The sequence below is a fragment of the Podarcis raffonei genome, chromosome 2, assembly GCF_027172205.1.
Source record: "Podarcis raffonei isolate rPodRaf1 chromosome 2, rPodRaf1.pri, whole genome shotgun sequence".
Classification (NCBI taxonomy): domain Eukaryota; kingdom Metazoa; phylum Chordata; class Lepidosauria; order Squamata; family Lacertidae; genus Podarcis; species Podarcis raffonei.
The window spans coordinates 12819327-12833513 of record NC_070603.1 but is presented as its reverse complement, the minus strand read 5'-3'; the positions used below and the strand labels follow the sequence as shown (position 1 = coordinate 12833513).

At 47.2% G+C, this 14187-nt stretch overlaps 1 protein-coding gene across 1 annotated transcript in view; it reads right to left on the bottom strand.

The window, feature by feature from the left end:
- Positions 1–14187, bottom strand: part of MAP3K12 (mitogen-activated protein kinase kinase kinase 12) — a 122684-nt gene that overhangs the window by 27612 nt on the left and 80885 nt on the right. Inside the window, exon 2 of the mRNA XM_053374166.1 lies at positions 1600–2098. Coding sequence (XP_053230141.1) covers positions 1600–2062 — 463 coding nt within the window. The 5' untranslated portion in view covers positions 2063–2098. The remainder of the gene's footprint in view (positions 1–1599; positions 2099–14187) is intronic.

Below are 14187 nucleotides of genomic sequence, written 5' to 3'. Positions count from 1 at the left end.
CAGCCGCCGTCCCTAAGGCAATCCCAGGTAGAGCGCATTGCAGCAATCCCTGACCACTGAATGTCCCCAGGATGGAGACTGATTCTCCCAAGGATGCACTTTGCATCTCAAGTTATATAACCAGTGAAGCTGGCTGAAGCCACGCCTGGGCACAGATGCCACCTGAGAGGTTGGCGTTGCCGTGTTTGTCTGGGCAGGAATGTGCCAGAAAGATCACAGGGCAGACGAATGGCCTCTGGCCAAAGTGGTACATAACATCCCTGCTGCCACCACGTCTGATTTAGGGCACTTTCAGATTGCCGGTGATTTGTGGGACAAATTCAAGCACCCGCCAAACTGTAGGTTCCCACCTTTAAAGTGCATTCTTAAATGGTCGTGTCACTCTGGAGCTACAAATCTGCTTTTTCAAAATCAAACCAAAAAAATCCCATACTTTTTGCAGTTGAGAAGGAATGTACAGAAAAGTGTGGGATGAACGAACAGGAAAATTTGCAAACACCCCACAAGAAAATCAGGATGAATGCTCATTGTTGCATTAACTGCCCCACAAACAAATCGGAACGAATGTGCAATAAAGACCAGATATAATCTAACCACCATGTAAACTTTATGCAAGCAAATCATGATGAATGCTTGATAAACAGGTCATCTGGAGGAGCTATTAGCTTCACAACTGCATGGTTGAACAAACCTGGGATGCTGGAAAGTGGCTTACTTACTGCTTATTTATTGCTTACTTTGAATGGTGTAAGCCAGGGGTCACCAACCTATGGTCCGGGGGCTGGATAAGGCCCGAGGGACTCGTTTATGTGGCCCGTAGCAACCCCCGTGGCCCGCTCTTAGTGGTGCGGCGCGGTGCAGCGTGAGGACCCACTTCCGGGTTGGAGGAGCACCGGAAATATCTTGTGCGCATGGGCACAGGCCTCCTCCAATCCGGATGTGCACTGGAAATAGCGTATGTGGGCGCGCTCCCCTGTCCTCCGGCCCTCCGCGCAATTGTCGCTGGGGACACTGGCCTGAGGCAAGGAAAGCTTGGAGACCCCTGGTGTAAGAAAATAAAAAGTACTGTATTTTTCGCTCCACAAGACACACCTTTTTCCTCTTAAAATCTAAGGGGAAATGTCTGTGTGTCTTATGGAGCGAATGTGTGGTCCCTGGGGCTGGGGGGGGGGACCCGGGCTTCCTCCGCCAGCCCGCCAAGCTCGCAGCCTTTCCGCTGCTCCCCGACCTGCTCTTTGGGAAAAAGAGCAGGTCGAAAGGAACCCAAAGCCTCTGGAGCGCAGCGGGAACTCCCGCCGTGCTCTGGAGGCTTCGGGTTGCCTTCACTGAACGCACCTTGTTTTAGAGGGGGAGAACAAGAAAAAAAATTTCTCCCCCTCTTTGCGCAGCGCCCCTTCAGCGAAGCAGCAGGAGAAATGGAAGGGGCTCACACAGGGTGCATCCTATAGAGCGAAAAATACGGTAATATGTTTAAATAATAATAAAAAAATAGGTGATCAAATCCAGGACTTTCTTGCACACAAAGGACGTACTCTGCCCCCTTCCATTGTTGTTCCTATTACACTAAGATTCCTTTAATGCCCACCACTGTCCCCTCACCTTCCTGTTGCTGTTTGTGTTCAGTGGAATACGCCTTGCCAATCATGGTCCAGACAGGCTTGAGGCAACCAAACAGGCCTTCCAGGAAGCCGCTCCCTGTGTGGCAGTGGATCCGTACTTGGTCGGCGTGGTAACGGGTAGGCCGCACCTCGGGGTTCCCGGGGCCAGCCCCTGCCCCAGCCCCGCCTCCCCCGCCAGCTTCGTTCTCGTGCAGCTGCAGCACGCTGTTGGCAAACTGGTCGTGTGCCTCCTCGCTGGGACTGGGGCTGTGCCCGCTGCCCCCGCCTCCACCCCCGTCGATGGGCAGCACATCCCTCAGCACACACTGGGTGGGCGTCAGGTCCTTCTCAGGGGTGCAGTCCGAGGCGTCGGGGTCCAGCTTGCGGAGGGAGCTCTCCGTCAAGATGGTGTTGAAACTGCCAAAGGATGGAGAAGGTGTGCGGGTCTCGTGGAGGCAGGCCATGATGGTGTCTAGCTTGAGGTAACGTCCAGCTGGTCCCTAAGGGGGAAAGAGATAGAGACAAAAAGAAAGCATGGTGAATAAGACTACCAATAGCATTACTGAGGTGGGACGTGGGTGGCGCTGTGGGTTAAACCACAGAGCTTAGGACTTGCCGATTAGAAGGTCGGCGGTTCGAATCCCCGTGACGGGGTGAGCTCCCGTTGCTCGGTCCCTGCTCCTGCCAACCTACCAGTTCAAAAGCACATTAAAGTGCAAGTAGATAAATAGGTACCGCTCCGGCAGGAAGGTAAACGGCGTTCCCGTGCGCTGCTCTGGTTCGCCAGAAGTGGCTTAGTCATGCTGGCCACATGACCTAGAAGCTGTATGCCGGCTCCCTCGGCCAATAAAGCGAGATGAGCACCGCAACCCCAGAGTCGGCCACGACTGGACCTAATGGTCAGGGGTCCCTTTACCTTTACCTTAGCATTACTGAGTTTGTCAGATTTGAAGAGCAACGTTTTTTTCCCCCAAGTGAATTTTTATTGTTTTCCTTACATATTCTTTTCCAACAAATTGTAATAGCACCATACATTCCCTTTGACTCTGCCGAGTCGCGACCCCCCTCCCTCCCCACAACTGGTATATTTATCCTCTCTCCATCACGCACATCATTCTCATATTAGTACTATTATACATTGAAGGTATTATGTCAATCCTGCTAGTGTCTTGACCTCTTTACAATTCTTCTTTAAATATTCAATAAATTTACTCCAGTTATTTTGGTATCTTTGATCTCCCTGGTCCCGGATCCTCCCTGACAGTTTGGAAAGTTCTGCATATTCTGTCAACTTCGCCTGCCACTCCTGAATAGTTGGTATATCTTGTACTTTCCATCTTTGGGCCAGAAGGGTCCTCGCGGCAGCTGTAGCATACATGAACAAATTTTGATCTATTTTAATTTCTGTTCCTATTAAGCCTAATAGACACGCTTCCGATCTTTTGGGGAAAGTATATCTAAATATTTTTTTGAGTTCATTATAAATTGATTCCCAAATTTTTTTTACCTTATCGCAGGTCCACCACATATGGAAATAGTCGCCATCCCCCTTTTTACATTTCCAACATTTTCTATCTTTTCCCCTATACATTTTAGCTAATTTTACTGGCTTCAAATGCCATCTATACATCATTTTTAGCAAGTTTTTCTTTAAAGCCATGCATCCTGTAAATCTCAAACCCTCCTTCCATAATCTTTTCCACGCATCCAATTCAATGTTATGCCCAATATCAATTGCCCATTTTATCATTGATTCCTTTACTTCTTCATCTTTTGTATACCATTCTAGCAATAAGCTATACATTCTTGATAAAATTTTATCTTTACAGTCTATTAACTCAATTTGGAATTTCGATTTTTTGTCTTCGAACCCATTTCTCTTTATCTTCCTTTAATAAGTCACTGATCTGGTGGTATTGCAGCCACCCTGTTAACATCTTTTCAATTTGGTCATATGGTTTGAGCTTTATCCCTTGGTCTGTTTTCCTAGTAATATCCTCATATGTTACTCTTTCCCCTTCCATGTTTACTTTTTTTGTTGTCAGCACCTCAATTGCTGATATCCACCACGGTGTCTTTCTTTCCAGGAGGTTTTTATTCCGATCCCATACTTCATATAAAGATTTCCTGATCACATGGTTTAGAAAACCTTTATGTACCTTTACTTTGTTGTACCATAGGTACGAATGCCAACCGTATCTATTGTCGTGGCCCTCTAGATCTAATAGGTCAGTATTTTCTAAAGTCAGCCAATCTTTTAACCATACCAAGCACGAAGCTTCATAATATAAAGTCAGGTCTGGTAAATCAAATCCTCCTCTTTCTTTCTTATCTACTAGTATCTTCATTTTTATCCTTGGCCTTTTCCCCTGCCAGACAAATTTCGCTAATTTTTTTTGCCAATCCTTAAGTTGTCTTATCCCTTTTACCACTGGTATTGCTTGAAATAAAAATAACAGTCTAGGTAGTATATTCATTTTTATCACAGAGATTCTTCCTAATAATGACAATTTTAGTCTGCTCCATATGTCCATATCTTTCTTAATTTCTTTCCATACCACCTCATAGTTGTCCTTGTACAGGTTTATATTTTTTGTTGTCATCCAAATTCCTAAATATTTTATTTTTTTAGCTATCGCGATTCCTGAGTCTACTTGTAATTCTTCCATCTCTTCTTTCTTCCGATTTTTTGCTAGCATTTTCGTCTTGTTTTTGTTAAGTTTAAACCCTGATACCTTCCCAAACTCTTCCATTCTTTTTATTGCCTCTTTCACACTTAGTCTTGGTTCTTCCAACGTTAAGACTAGATCATCTGCGAAGGCTCTTAACTTAAATTCTTTTCGTCCCACCTTAATGCCTCTGACTTCTGATGATTCTCTTAGCCTCTTGTTCAAGACCTCTAGGACTGTAATAAATAGCAAGGGAGACAAAGGACATCCCTGCCTAGTACCTTTAGTTATCTCAAAATTATCTGATATGTTGTTATTAATTATTAACTTTGCTTTTTGGTCCAAATAAATCGTGTCAATACCTCTCAAAAATTTTCCACCAATTCCTAATACTTTTAAGTTTTCTTTCATGAAATGCCAAGAAACATTATCGAACGCTTTTTCCGCGTCTATGAACATTAATACTGCCTGTTTCTCATTTCTGACTTCAAGGTATTCAATTATATTTATCAGGTTTCTTACGTTGTCCCTTAGATGCCTCCCCGGCAGAAAGCCTGTTTGGTCCTTGTGTATCACCTTGTTTAACACCATTTTTAGTCTATTCGCTAGTATATCCGCAAATAGCTTATAGTCGTTATTCAATAACGAAATTGGTCTGAATTTTTTTACATCTAATATATCCACCTCTTTCTTCGGGATCAGTGTATTATAGGCTTCTTTCCAAGTGTTTGGCATCCTTCCTTCTCTTAAGACTTTATTCATTACTTCACTTAGAACAGGTGTCAGGTATTGCGATAGTGTTTTATAATACTTTGCTGAGATACCGTCCGGTCCTGGGGGCTTCCCTATTTTCATTCTTTTTATTGCCTTTATGACCTCTTGTTCTGTTATCTCCTGGTTAAGCATTCTTTTTTCTTCTTCTGAGATTTGATGCAATTTATGGTCATGGATATATTTTTCTATTCTCTTATTGTCTTCTTTATCTTTCCTATAAAGATCTCTGTAGAATCTCTGAAATACTTTTCTAATTTCTTTCGGGTCCTCAATCATTTTATCCCCATCTTTTATTTTACAAATTGTGTTCTGTTTTTGTCTTGCTTTTATTTCCCATGCCAGGAATCTCCCAACTTTGTTGGCCGACTCGAATTTTTTTTGTCTCATGGCTTTTATTTTCCATTCGATCTCCTGTCCCACCACCATGGAGAACTGAGACTGCAACATTTTTATATTTCGTTTTATTATTTCATCTTTAGGTTTTGTTATAAGCTGTTTTTCGTTCTCCATGAGCTGGGATAGGATCTCTTCTTTCTTCTTCTCTCTCCCTCTTTTCTGGAAGCTGTTTTTTTGAATCGGGAAACCCCTTATCACCGCTTTGCTCGTGTCCCAGACTATTTCAATTGGTGTTTCTTTGTTTAGATTCCATTTAAAATAATCTGTTATTGTCTCTTTTGCAGTTTCCACTACTCTCTGGTCATTAAATAAGCTCTCATTCATTCTCCATCTATGCGTAGAGGGGTCCTTTCCTTTTAATTCCATATATAGCGGATTATGATCTGACAGGGTTTTGGGGAGGATTTCAATTCTAGTTACTCTCGGTGTTAGAATCTTAGAAACCCAGATCTGATCTATTCTGCTGAAGCTTTGGTTTGGTTCAGAGTGAAATGAAAATTGTCTTACTGTTGGATTCCTTAATCTCCAGATATCAATTACTCCCAATGTATTGGCCATATCAAAGAAGGCCTGCAGTAGTTTACCTTCATATGTATTTCGCCTCTTTGTTAATCTGTCTAAATCCGGTACCACCACTCCATTGAAATCTCCCCGTAGTATCAATTTCTGATCTAAATACTCTAACATTATTTCATTCAACTTTGTATAAAATTCAGCTTTCTTATCGTTTGGTGCATAGATCCCCACAATCAGCCATTTTTCCCCTTGAAACCCAATTTGTACAATCAATATTCTTCCCTCATCCTCCTTAAAAATTAATTTTGGATCATGCTTCTCTTTTACATATATTACCACACCTCTCTTTTTGTTCGAATCTGACGCGATAAGCTCTTGGCCCAGTTTTTTATTACTTAAAATTCTTTTGTGCTTTTTTGCTACATGTGTTTCTTGCAGGCATATGAGATCTAGGTTTCGTTTAATCAAAACATGGTTAACTTTTCGTCTCTTATTTAAATTGTTCATCCCATTGACATTCCAGGAAAATACTTTCAGGTTCATTATTTCTTTTATCTAAGAGTTCCCACTCAGTTGTGCTAAGTTTACTGTTCTTTGTTGTTGTCTTCTTCTTCTGATTCCTCTCTCTCTTCTTCTTGTTCCTCCTCTTCTTCCTGATGCTCTTCTTCTTTCTCCTTTTCCTTTCCTTCCTCTTTCTGGTCCTGTCTTGGTTTTATTTTCCCTGTCCTCCCTAACTCTTTGATTTGAAGAGCAACGTTTTGACATACAGTGGTACCTCGGGTTAAGTACTTAATTCGTTCTGGAGGTCCGTTCTTAACCTGAAACTGTTCTTAACCTGAAGCACCACTTTAGCTAATGGGGCCTCCAGCTGCTGCCGCCAGAGCATGATTTCTGTTCTCATCCTGAAGCAAAGTTCTTAACCTGAGGTACTATTTCTGGGTTAGCGATGTCTGTTACCTGAAGCATCTATAACCTGAAGCATATGTAACCTGAGGTACCACTGTATTAATAACTATATTCTGAGCCTGGCTATCAAAAGGGAATTGGATCATAGAGTTAGTTACATCTTATATCCCATAATCCTGCCCTGTTGCTGCCCATCGCAGAAGTCCCTTTTCATTCGACTGCTGCAGAACCGCCCACAGGGAACAGTTCAAGGAGAAAAACTGCACGTGACTTACAAGTGCATGTATGGTGCTACCTCAGGTTAAGAACTTAATTCATTCCGGAGGTCTGTTCTTAACCTGAAACTGTTCTTAACCTGAAGCACCACTTTAGCTAATGGGGCCTCCCGCTGCTGCCGTGCCGTTGGAGCCCAATTTCTGTTTTCATCCTGAAGCAAAGTTCTTAACCTGAGGTACTATTTCTGGGTTAGTGGAGTCTGTAACCTGAAGCGTCTGTAACCCAAGGTACCACTGTATTTCAACCCCAATGGGAGGTGATTGTGAGTGAAGAATTGCCTCGTGTGTGGATTGCTGCATCCTTCTCCCGTCCCATACATTTCTGTTGTGATTCCGTCCCCCCCTTTATTTCCAGATGTACGGTTTTTTAAAATATAATTTTTATTCATTTTCTCATCGAACAATAATTTCAATTTACACCACCAATCCAATCTTTCCATGCTCTTCCGAGCTTAAGACTTCCTTCCCCCCCTTCAACAAGCTTTCTATTCCCAATCTATATCTCATATTTGTAACTTAAACTGTAAAGTCCATGTCTTGGGAATTATTTCCGTCCTGCTAGTGTCTTCAAACTTTTACAATGATTATTAATGTAATCAATAAATTTACTCCAGTCTCTCTGGAATTTTATGTCCTCCTGATTCCTGACACTGCAAGTCAGTTTTGCCAATTCTGCATAGTCCATCATTTTCGCCTGCCACTCCGCAATCGTTGGTATTTCCTGCAATTTCCACTTTTGGGCTAATAAAGTTCTTGCCGCAACTGTGGAATACAGAAATAGTCTTTGGTCTGCTCTCGCAATTTCTTCCCCCATCAACCCCAGCAGAAATGCTTCTAATGCGTCTCTTTTTGCTCAAAGAACCAGCCACTGGTATTGTATGAGTTTGCATATTGTTTGATACTAGATCCTAGGCTATAAGCCAGTCAACACTCTTTCCTGTTAAGTCTCATTCCTAAGCCACTATTTGAGTCATTCATTAGTCGTTGCTTATGTATTCATTCATTTAGCCCGGTCCCTTTCCCCAATTTAAAGCAACACTAATGAACTAGCTGGACCATAAAGAAGGCTGATCGCCGAAGAACTGATGCTTTTGAATTATGGTGCTGGAGGAGACGCTTGAGAGTCCCATGGACTGCAAGAAGATCAAACCTATCCATTCTGAAGGAAATCAGCCCTGAGTGCTCACTGGAAGGACAGATCCTGAAGCTGAGGCTCCAATACTTTGGCCACCTCATGAGAAGAGAAGACTCCCTGGAAAAGACCCTGATGTTGGGAAAGATGGAGGGCACAAGGAGAAGGGGACGACAGAGGATGAGATGGTTGGATAGTGTTCTCGAAGCTACCAGCATGCGTTTGACTAAACTGCGGGAGGCAGTGGAAGACAGAAGTGCCTGGCGTGCTCTGGTCCATGGGGTCACGAAGAGTCGGACACGACTAAATGACTAAACAACAACAATGAACTAGCCATTGAACTAGACAACACTACTACTTTGACGGGCAGTGGTGACTTTCCTGGGTCTCCAGCCAGGGGGGAGGGCGGGTCCGGTGGTTGTTTGTGATGGCATGGAGAAAATGGCTTAATTAGAAATTGCAGAACTGTAGCTGCAGGTCCCCTTTGTTGGGACAAGGAGGAACTTGGTACTTCTAGCTGCTCTTTCTGTAGCTCAAAGGCATTCGTCTTCCCACTCTGCTTAAGGAGCCCCTTGCAATATGCCGTGATGTTCCCTAACCTTCTCCAGTCCATCTAAAGGAGCCTAAAAGTCCTTTGGTACAGGCCCTAGATGATTTCAGCAGCAGTTAAATGCAAAGCGGCTGCAGCATAACACAAGTTAAAAATGGCTGCTAGGAGAAACAGTTCAGGCAGATCTCAAAAAGGGACTTGCATATGGACAATGTAAAAGAAACCTTACCAAAGGAGATTGGAGAGAGAGAGAGAGAGAGAGAGAGAGAGAGAGAGAGAGAGAGAGAAAGCAGGCCTGAGGGTGAGCAGGGTGGCCTGGGTAAGAGCTATAAGGCATGTATGGGAGCCCCAAACAAATGGACTGATTAAGGAGATGGAATTGCTGGCCTGGAAGAAATGGGACGCTTAATGGAAAGCCAGAAGGAAAAGGACACAAGGCCTTTAAAAAGGATGCTAAGAAGCTTTCATATTAATATAGTGCATGGCGAAACCAACAAAGACAGTCTTAAAAGTGCCAAGGGGATTACGCGATCAGAGCAGTGAGCAAGAAAAAGAAGTTTAGCATCAGAAAGTGAAGACGGATAAAAGAATAAAAGAAGAACTCGCAGGGCATCTCTCAGCTGCAGGGATGGACACACACACACACACACACACACACACCCCACCTTTGCAATTCAGTTGATCAAATGTTCAGCTCTGAGTCTCGTCCTTTCTTGCCCATGCTTGACTCTCATTATTTTTATGTGTTTAAGGCTGCAATCCTCTATCTGTTTACCTAGGGATAAGCCCAGTGGAACTGCATGGGACCTATTTCTGAATAGGCTTGCATTTTTAGGGTTGTAGCCAACTATGTTAGCTATGTCCAATAACTTCAGTAGGTCTACTCTGTGTAGGATGAGCGTTTGCTACAACCCTTAGTATGATGGTTTTTTAAAAAAATAAAATCTGAATGGTATTTTATATATTTATGTTACCCACCTTTCAGACTACTGTATCATGTGGAAAGGTAGCATATAAACATATTTGTCAGAGGCTCAGGAGCAGAAGAGCAGGGGAGAGAGCAAATAGAGAGCAGAGGAGAGGAATCAGAGGGGAGCGTAGGGGAATATGACAGTGGCCCGAGAGATTCCATGAGCTTCTCCAGCGAATCAGAGGATTCCCAGGAGGGGGCGCCTATGGTAAGGGCGAGGGGAGTCCCAGGGGGGACGTTCCATAAAAAGGAACCAGAGGGGAGTCCCAAAGGAGTAGCGGAGGATCAGGACCAGTTCCCCCACCAGAGCACAGTGGGGGGGAAGAGTCACATGAGTCAGGACCAGCTTCTCCTCCAGCGGGGAGAGAAGATGAGTCAGGAGTAACCACGCCCCCATCGGGGAGTGGGGAAACGGAGGGAAGGCCAGGTCCAGCTAGCTTCCCCGAAAGAGGGAGCAGTGACACAAGTGTAACGGTCAGAAGGAAAGTGGGAGGCTGCGCGCGCGCGCCAAGTTCAAATGTGGAGGAGCACGGGACAGCAGAAAACCCGGATTGGGAGCCAGGTCCTAAAGCCCGAAGGAGGGGGGGAGAAGAGTCGGCGGACTCAGCGTCAGAAGAATCTAGGAGGGCTGAAACTCCGACTAGCAGGAGGACCCAGAGAAGGAAGGAACAGAGGAAGAGGTGGAGTAAGGCTAGAATCTTAAGCTGGTGTCAGGGGGGAGGAGATTCAGATGGGACTTCTACGGTCTAGGGCATAGACGTAGCGTTGCGCGCTGCGCGTCTGGAAATGAAACTGAACTTCAATAAAGACTTTTTTACTTGAGGAAGAAGCAGCGTTGGTCTTGTGTGAGCTGGGACCTTGGGCAGCGCTGACAGTAAGTCCCATCTCCTTCTGCAAGCTCACGAAGATAGGCAAAGATGACTACAGAGGAGAAAGTCAAGCAACTGCAGGAGGCAGTCTCAACGCTCTACGCAGAATTGGCTGCATCTAAGAAAAAGGAAGGAGAAACAGCTGCGCTCTGCCAGGATCTGCAAGCCAGGTGGGACAGATGGGGAAAGGAGGGGCAGCTGGGAGCCAAGCCGGAGGGAGTTGGCCTCGGGAAAAGGGGGGCCAGTATTGTGACCCATTTTGACGGGAACCTGCAGCAGTACCCTAACTTCAGAGCAGAAGTAGTTTTCGCGCTCAAATTGCTTCAGAAAGACTTTAGGGATGAGGAGGAGAAAGTGGGTTTCATAATCACTCATCTGCATGGGGAAGCTAAGTCGTGGCTGCGAACCTTATTACGCGAAAATGACCCCGCCCTCAAAGATTCAAGCACCTTTATTGAAGCCATGGACGCTTGCTTTAAATCAACGGTAGATGTGGATGTCGCTAGAAGGGAAATGCATGGATTGCGGCAAGGAAAAGCGACGGTGCGCCAGTATCATTCCCGCTTTTTTGGGTTAGTAAATGTGCTGGGCTGGCAGAAGGACTCAGCTGCCGTCAGGGATCTGTTCTGGGAGGGGCTGAATGGAGCCATGAAAGATGAGCTGGCCGGGGGGAGAGACCCCAAAATACCACAGAAGTAGTCCAAAGGGCGCTCGCAATTGGGGTGCGCCTGGAAGAACGCCCGTGGAGCAGGGAGGAGGGGCGAAGAGCAAACACGTCAGTTAGAACGACTCCCTTCCTACCCAGAGAGACAGAGCGCGCTCAGTCCACGCCTCCGCTGATGAGGGGAGAGGAGCCAATGGAGATCGGAGGTGCAAGGGCTCAGACAGCAAGCAGAGCCCAAACACCAGGAGCAGTCAAGGCGAAGGCTCCTAGAGGGAGCAGGAAGTGTTACATCTGCGACAGTGCACTGCACATGGCCAAAGAGTGTCCCCAGAGGCTCCAGAAGCACACTGCAGCCTCAGCAACTGTAAAAGGAGCAATTCAGCAGGGGGAACAGCTGCAGGGAAACGACGAAGCCTGGTTGGAAACGGAGGCACTGGGGCTCAACCAGGCGAGTCAGTGAAGCAGTCCCCAGAGATTTTGCAGCCCACAGACCCCCTCCCACCCAAACCAGTGGTGCAACTCACTGCATCGCTCCAGCTGCTCGATGGGCTCACCCTGGAGGTCCCTATTACCATTGACTCTGGTAGCAATGCAGACTTTGTAGGGTTGGACTTCGTCAAGCAGCATCGCATAGCACTCCTGCCAGCCACGATGCCCCTAAATGTTGTCACGGTAGATGGCAGGAAGATACTGGGAGGAGAGGTGGTACAGCAGACACCGCCTCTGGTGATGCAAATTGGGAACCACCGTGAAGTAATCAGTTTCAACGTCACCCACCTGTCGGACACGCCCATAGTGTTGGGCATGAGTTGGCTGGATAGGCACAGCCCGGCATTAGCGTGGTACCAGCGGCAATTGACCTTCTGCTCTTCCTACTGTGCAGCGCACTGCATCCAGACCTGCCAGGAAGAAGAGGGGCAAGAGGATGCACCGCAGCTACACCTAGGCATGGTGCAAGCGGTACCCAACAAGTACAAGGCCTTTTTGGAAGTCTTCTGCGAGAAGGAAGCGGACAAGCTGCCTCCCCACAGACCCTACGACTGCAAGATTGACCTCCTGCCGGGGGCGACGCTGCCGACTGGGAGACTGTACTCCATGTCTGAAGACGAAATGAAAGAACTCAGGGAGTTCATAGATCGCAATTTGAAGCGGGGATTCATCCGGGAATCCAAAGCAGTGGGGGGCAGTCCCGTGTTTTTCGTGAAGAAGAGAGACACGCCCGAACGGAGGCTCATAGTGGATTATAGAATCATCAATTCCAGGACAAAGCCCACAGCATTCCCCATGCCCAAAATTGACGACCTGCTCGCGACGGTGAGGAAGGGACGGATCTTCACCAAGTTGGATCTACGAGGGGCCTACAACCTTATACGCATGCGGGAGGGCGACGAGTGGAAGACAGCCATGTTTACGCCTTTAGGAACCTATGAATACAGAGTCATGCCGTTTGGTCTCCAAAATGGCTCCCATTGTTTCCAAGCTTTCATGCACCACGTGCTAGCGGGACTCCTCTACAAGAAGTGCGTCTGCTTCTTCGATGACATCCTGATCTTTTCGGAATCGCAGGAGGCGCACGAGGAGGACGTCAAGGAGGTCCTGCAGAGACTACGGGAGCACAGACTTTACGCCAAACTGGAGAAGTGCCAGTTCGACACGACAGAGGTGGATTTCCTGGGCTACAAGCTGTCCGACAAGGGACTTGCCATGGACAGCGCCAAGGTCCGCTCAGTGTTGGACTGGAAGAGCCCGCGCAACCGGAAGGAGGTCCAGAAGTTCGTCGGTTTCGCCAACTTTTATCGCAAGTTCATCAAGGGGTTCGCGAAGGAGACGGCGGCCATCACGGACACCCTCAGCTCCAAGAAGAAGTAGTTCACCTGGACGGACCAGGCGGAGCAGTCCTTTCGGAGGCTCAAGCGTCTCTTCGCGTCCGAAGAACAGCTGCTACACGTAAACCCCAGCAAACCGATGAGGGTTGAAACGGACGCCTCGGACAGAGCGGTGGGGGCGGTCCTGTTGCAGCAAGATCCGCAAGGGGACTGGAGACCGTGCGCATTCTACTCCAGGAAGCTCAGCACGTCGGAGCAGAACTACACCATCTGGGACAGGGAGTTGCTGGCCATTCATGCAGCCTTCAAGGCGTGGCGGCACTTCCTCGTCGGAGCCAGACACACAGTGCAGGTCCGCACGGACCATAAGAACCTGGAGTACTGGCGCACGGCGAAGTTCCTGAACCAGAGACACATCCGCTGGGCGGAGTTCTTTGCAGATTTCGATTTCCGGATAGAATACATCCCGGGAGACAACAACGTCATGGCGGATGCGCTATCCAGGAAGCCGCAGTATCTTGAGGAAGCGGCACCGGCAGTGGCCAAACACATTTTCGCACCAGAGGTGTGGGCGTGCGCTTCAGCCGCAGTGGACCTGGACGCAGTCCGTCGCGCGCTACAGGCGGATTCGTTTGCGCAATCCAAGATGGAGGAGGTGCGAAACGGCACAGCGGGGGACGATGAGTTCCAGATACGCGACAGACTACTCCTCCGCAAAGGGGCTCTCTACGTACCGGGAGACGACCTTCGCGCGAGAGTCTTGCAGCAGCTGCACGACGCGCCCAGCGCTGGGCACTTCGGCAAGGACAAGACGGCGGAATTAGTCACCAGGGACTTTTGGTGGCCCAAGGTGCGGGGAGAAGTTGCGGATTACGTTTCCAGGTGTGACACCTGCCAAAGGGCCAAGCCAGTACACAGGAAGCCGGCGGGTCTGCTGGAACCGCTGCAGACGCCGCTCGAACCATGGGAGAAAGTGGCCCTGGACTTTGTTACAGATCTGCCCAGTTCGCGCGGCAAAACAGCGGTACTCGTGGTCGTAGAC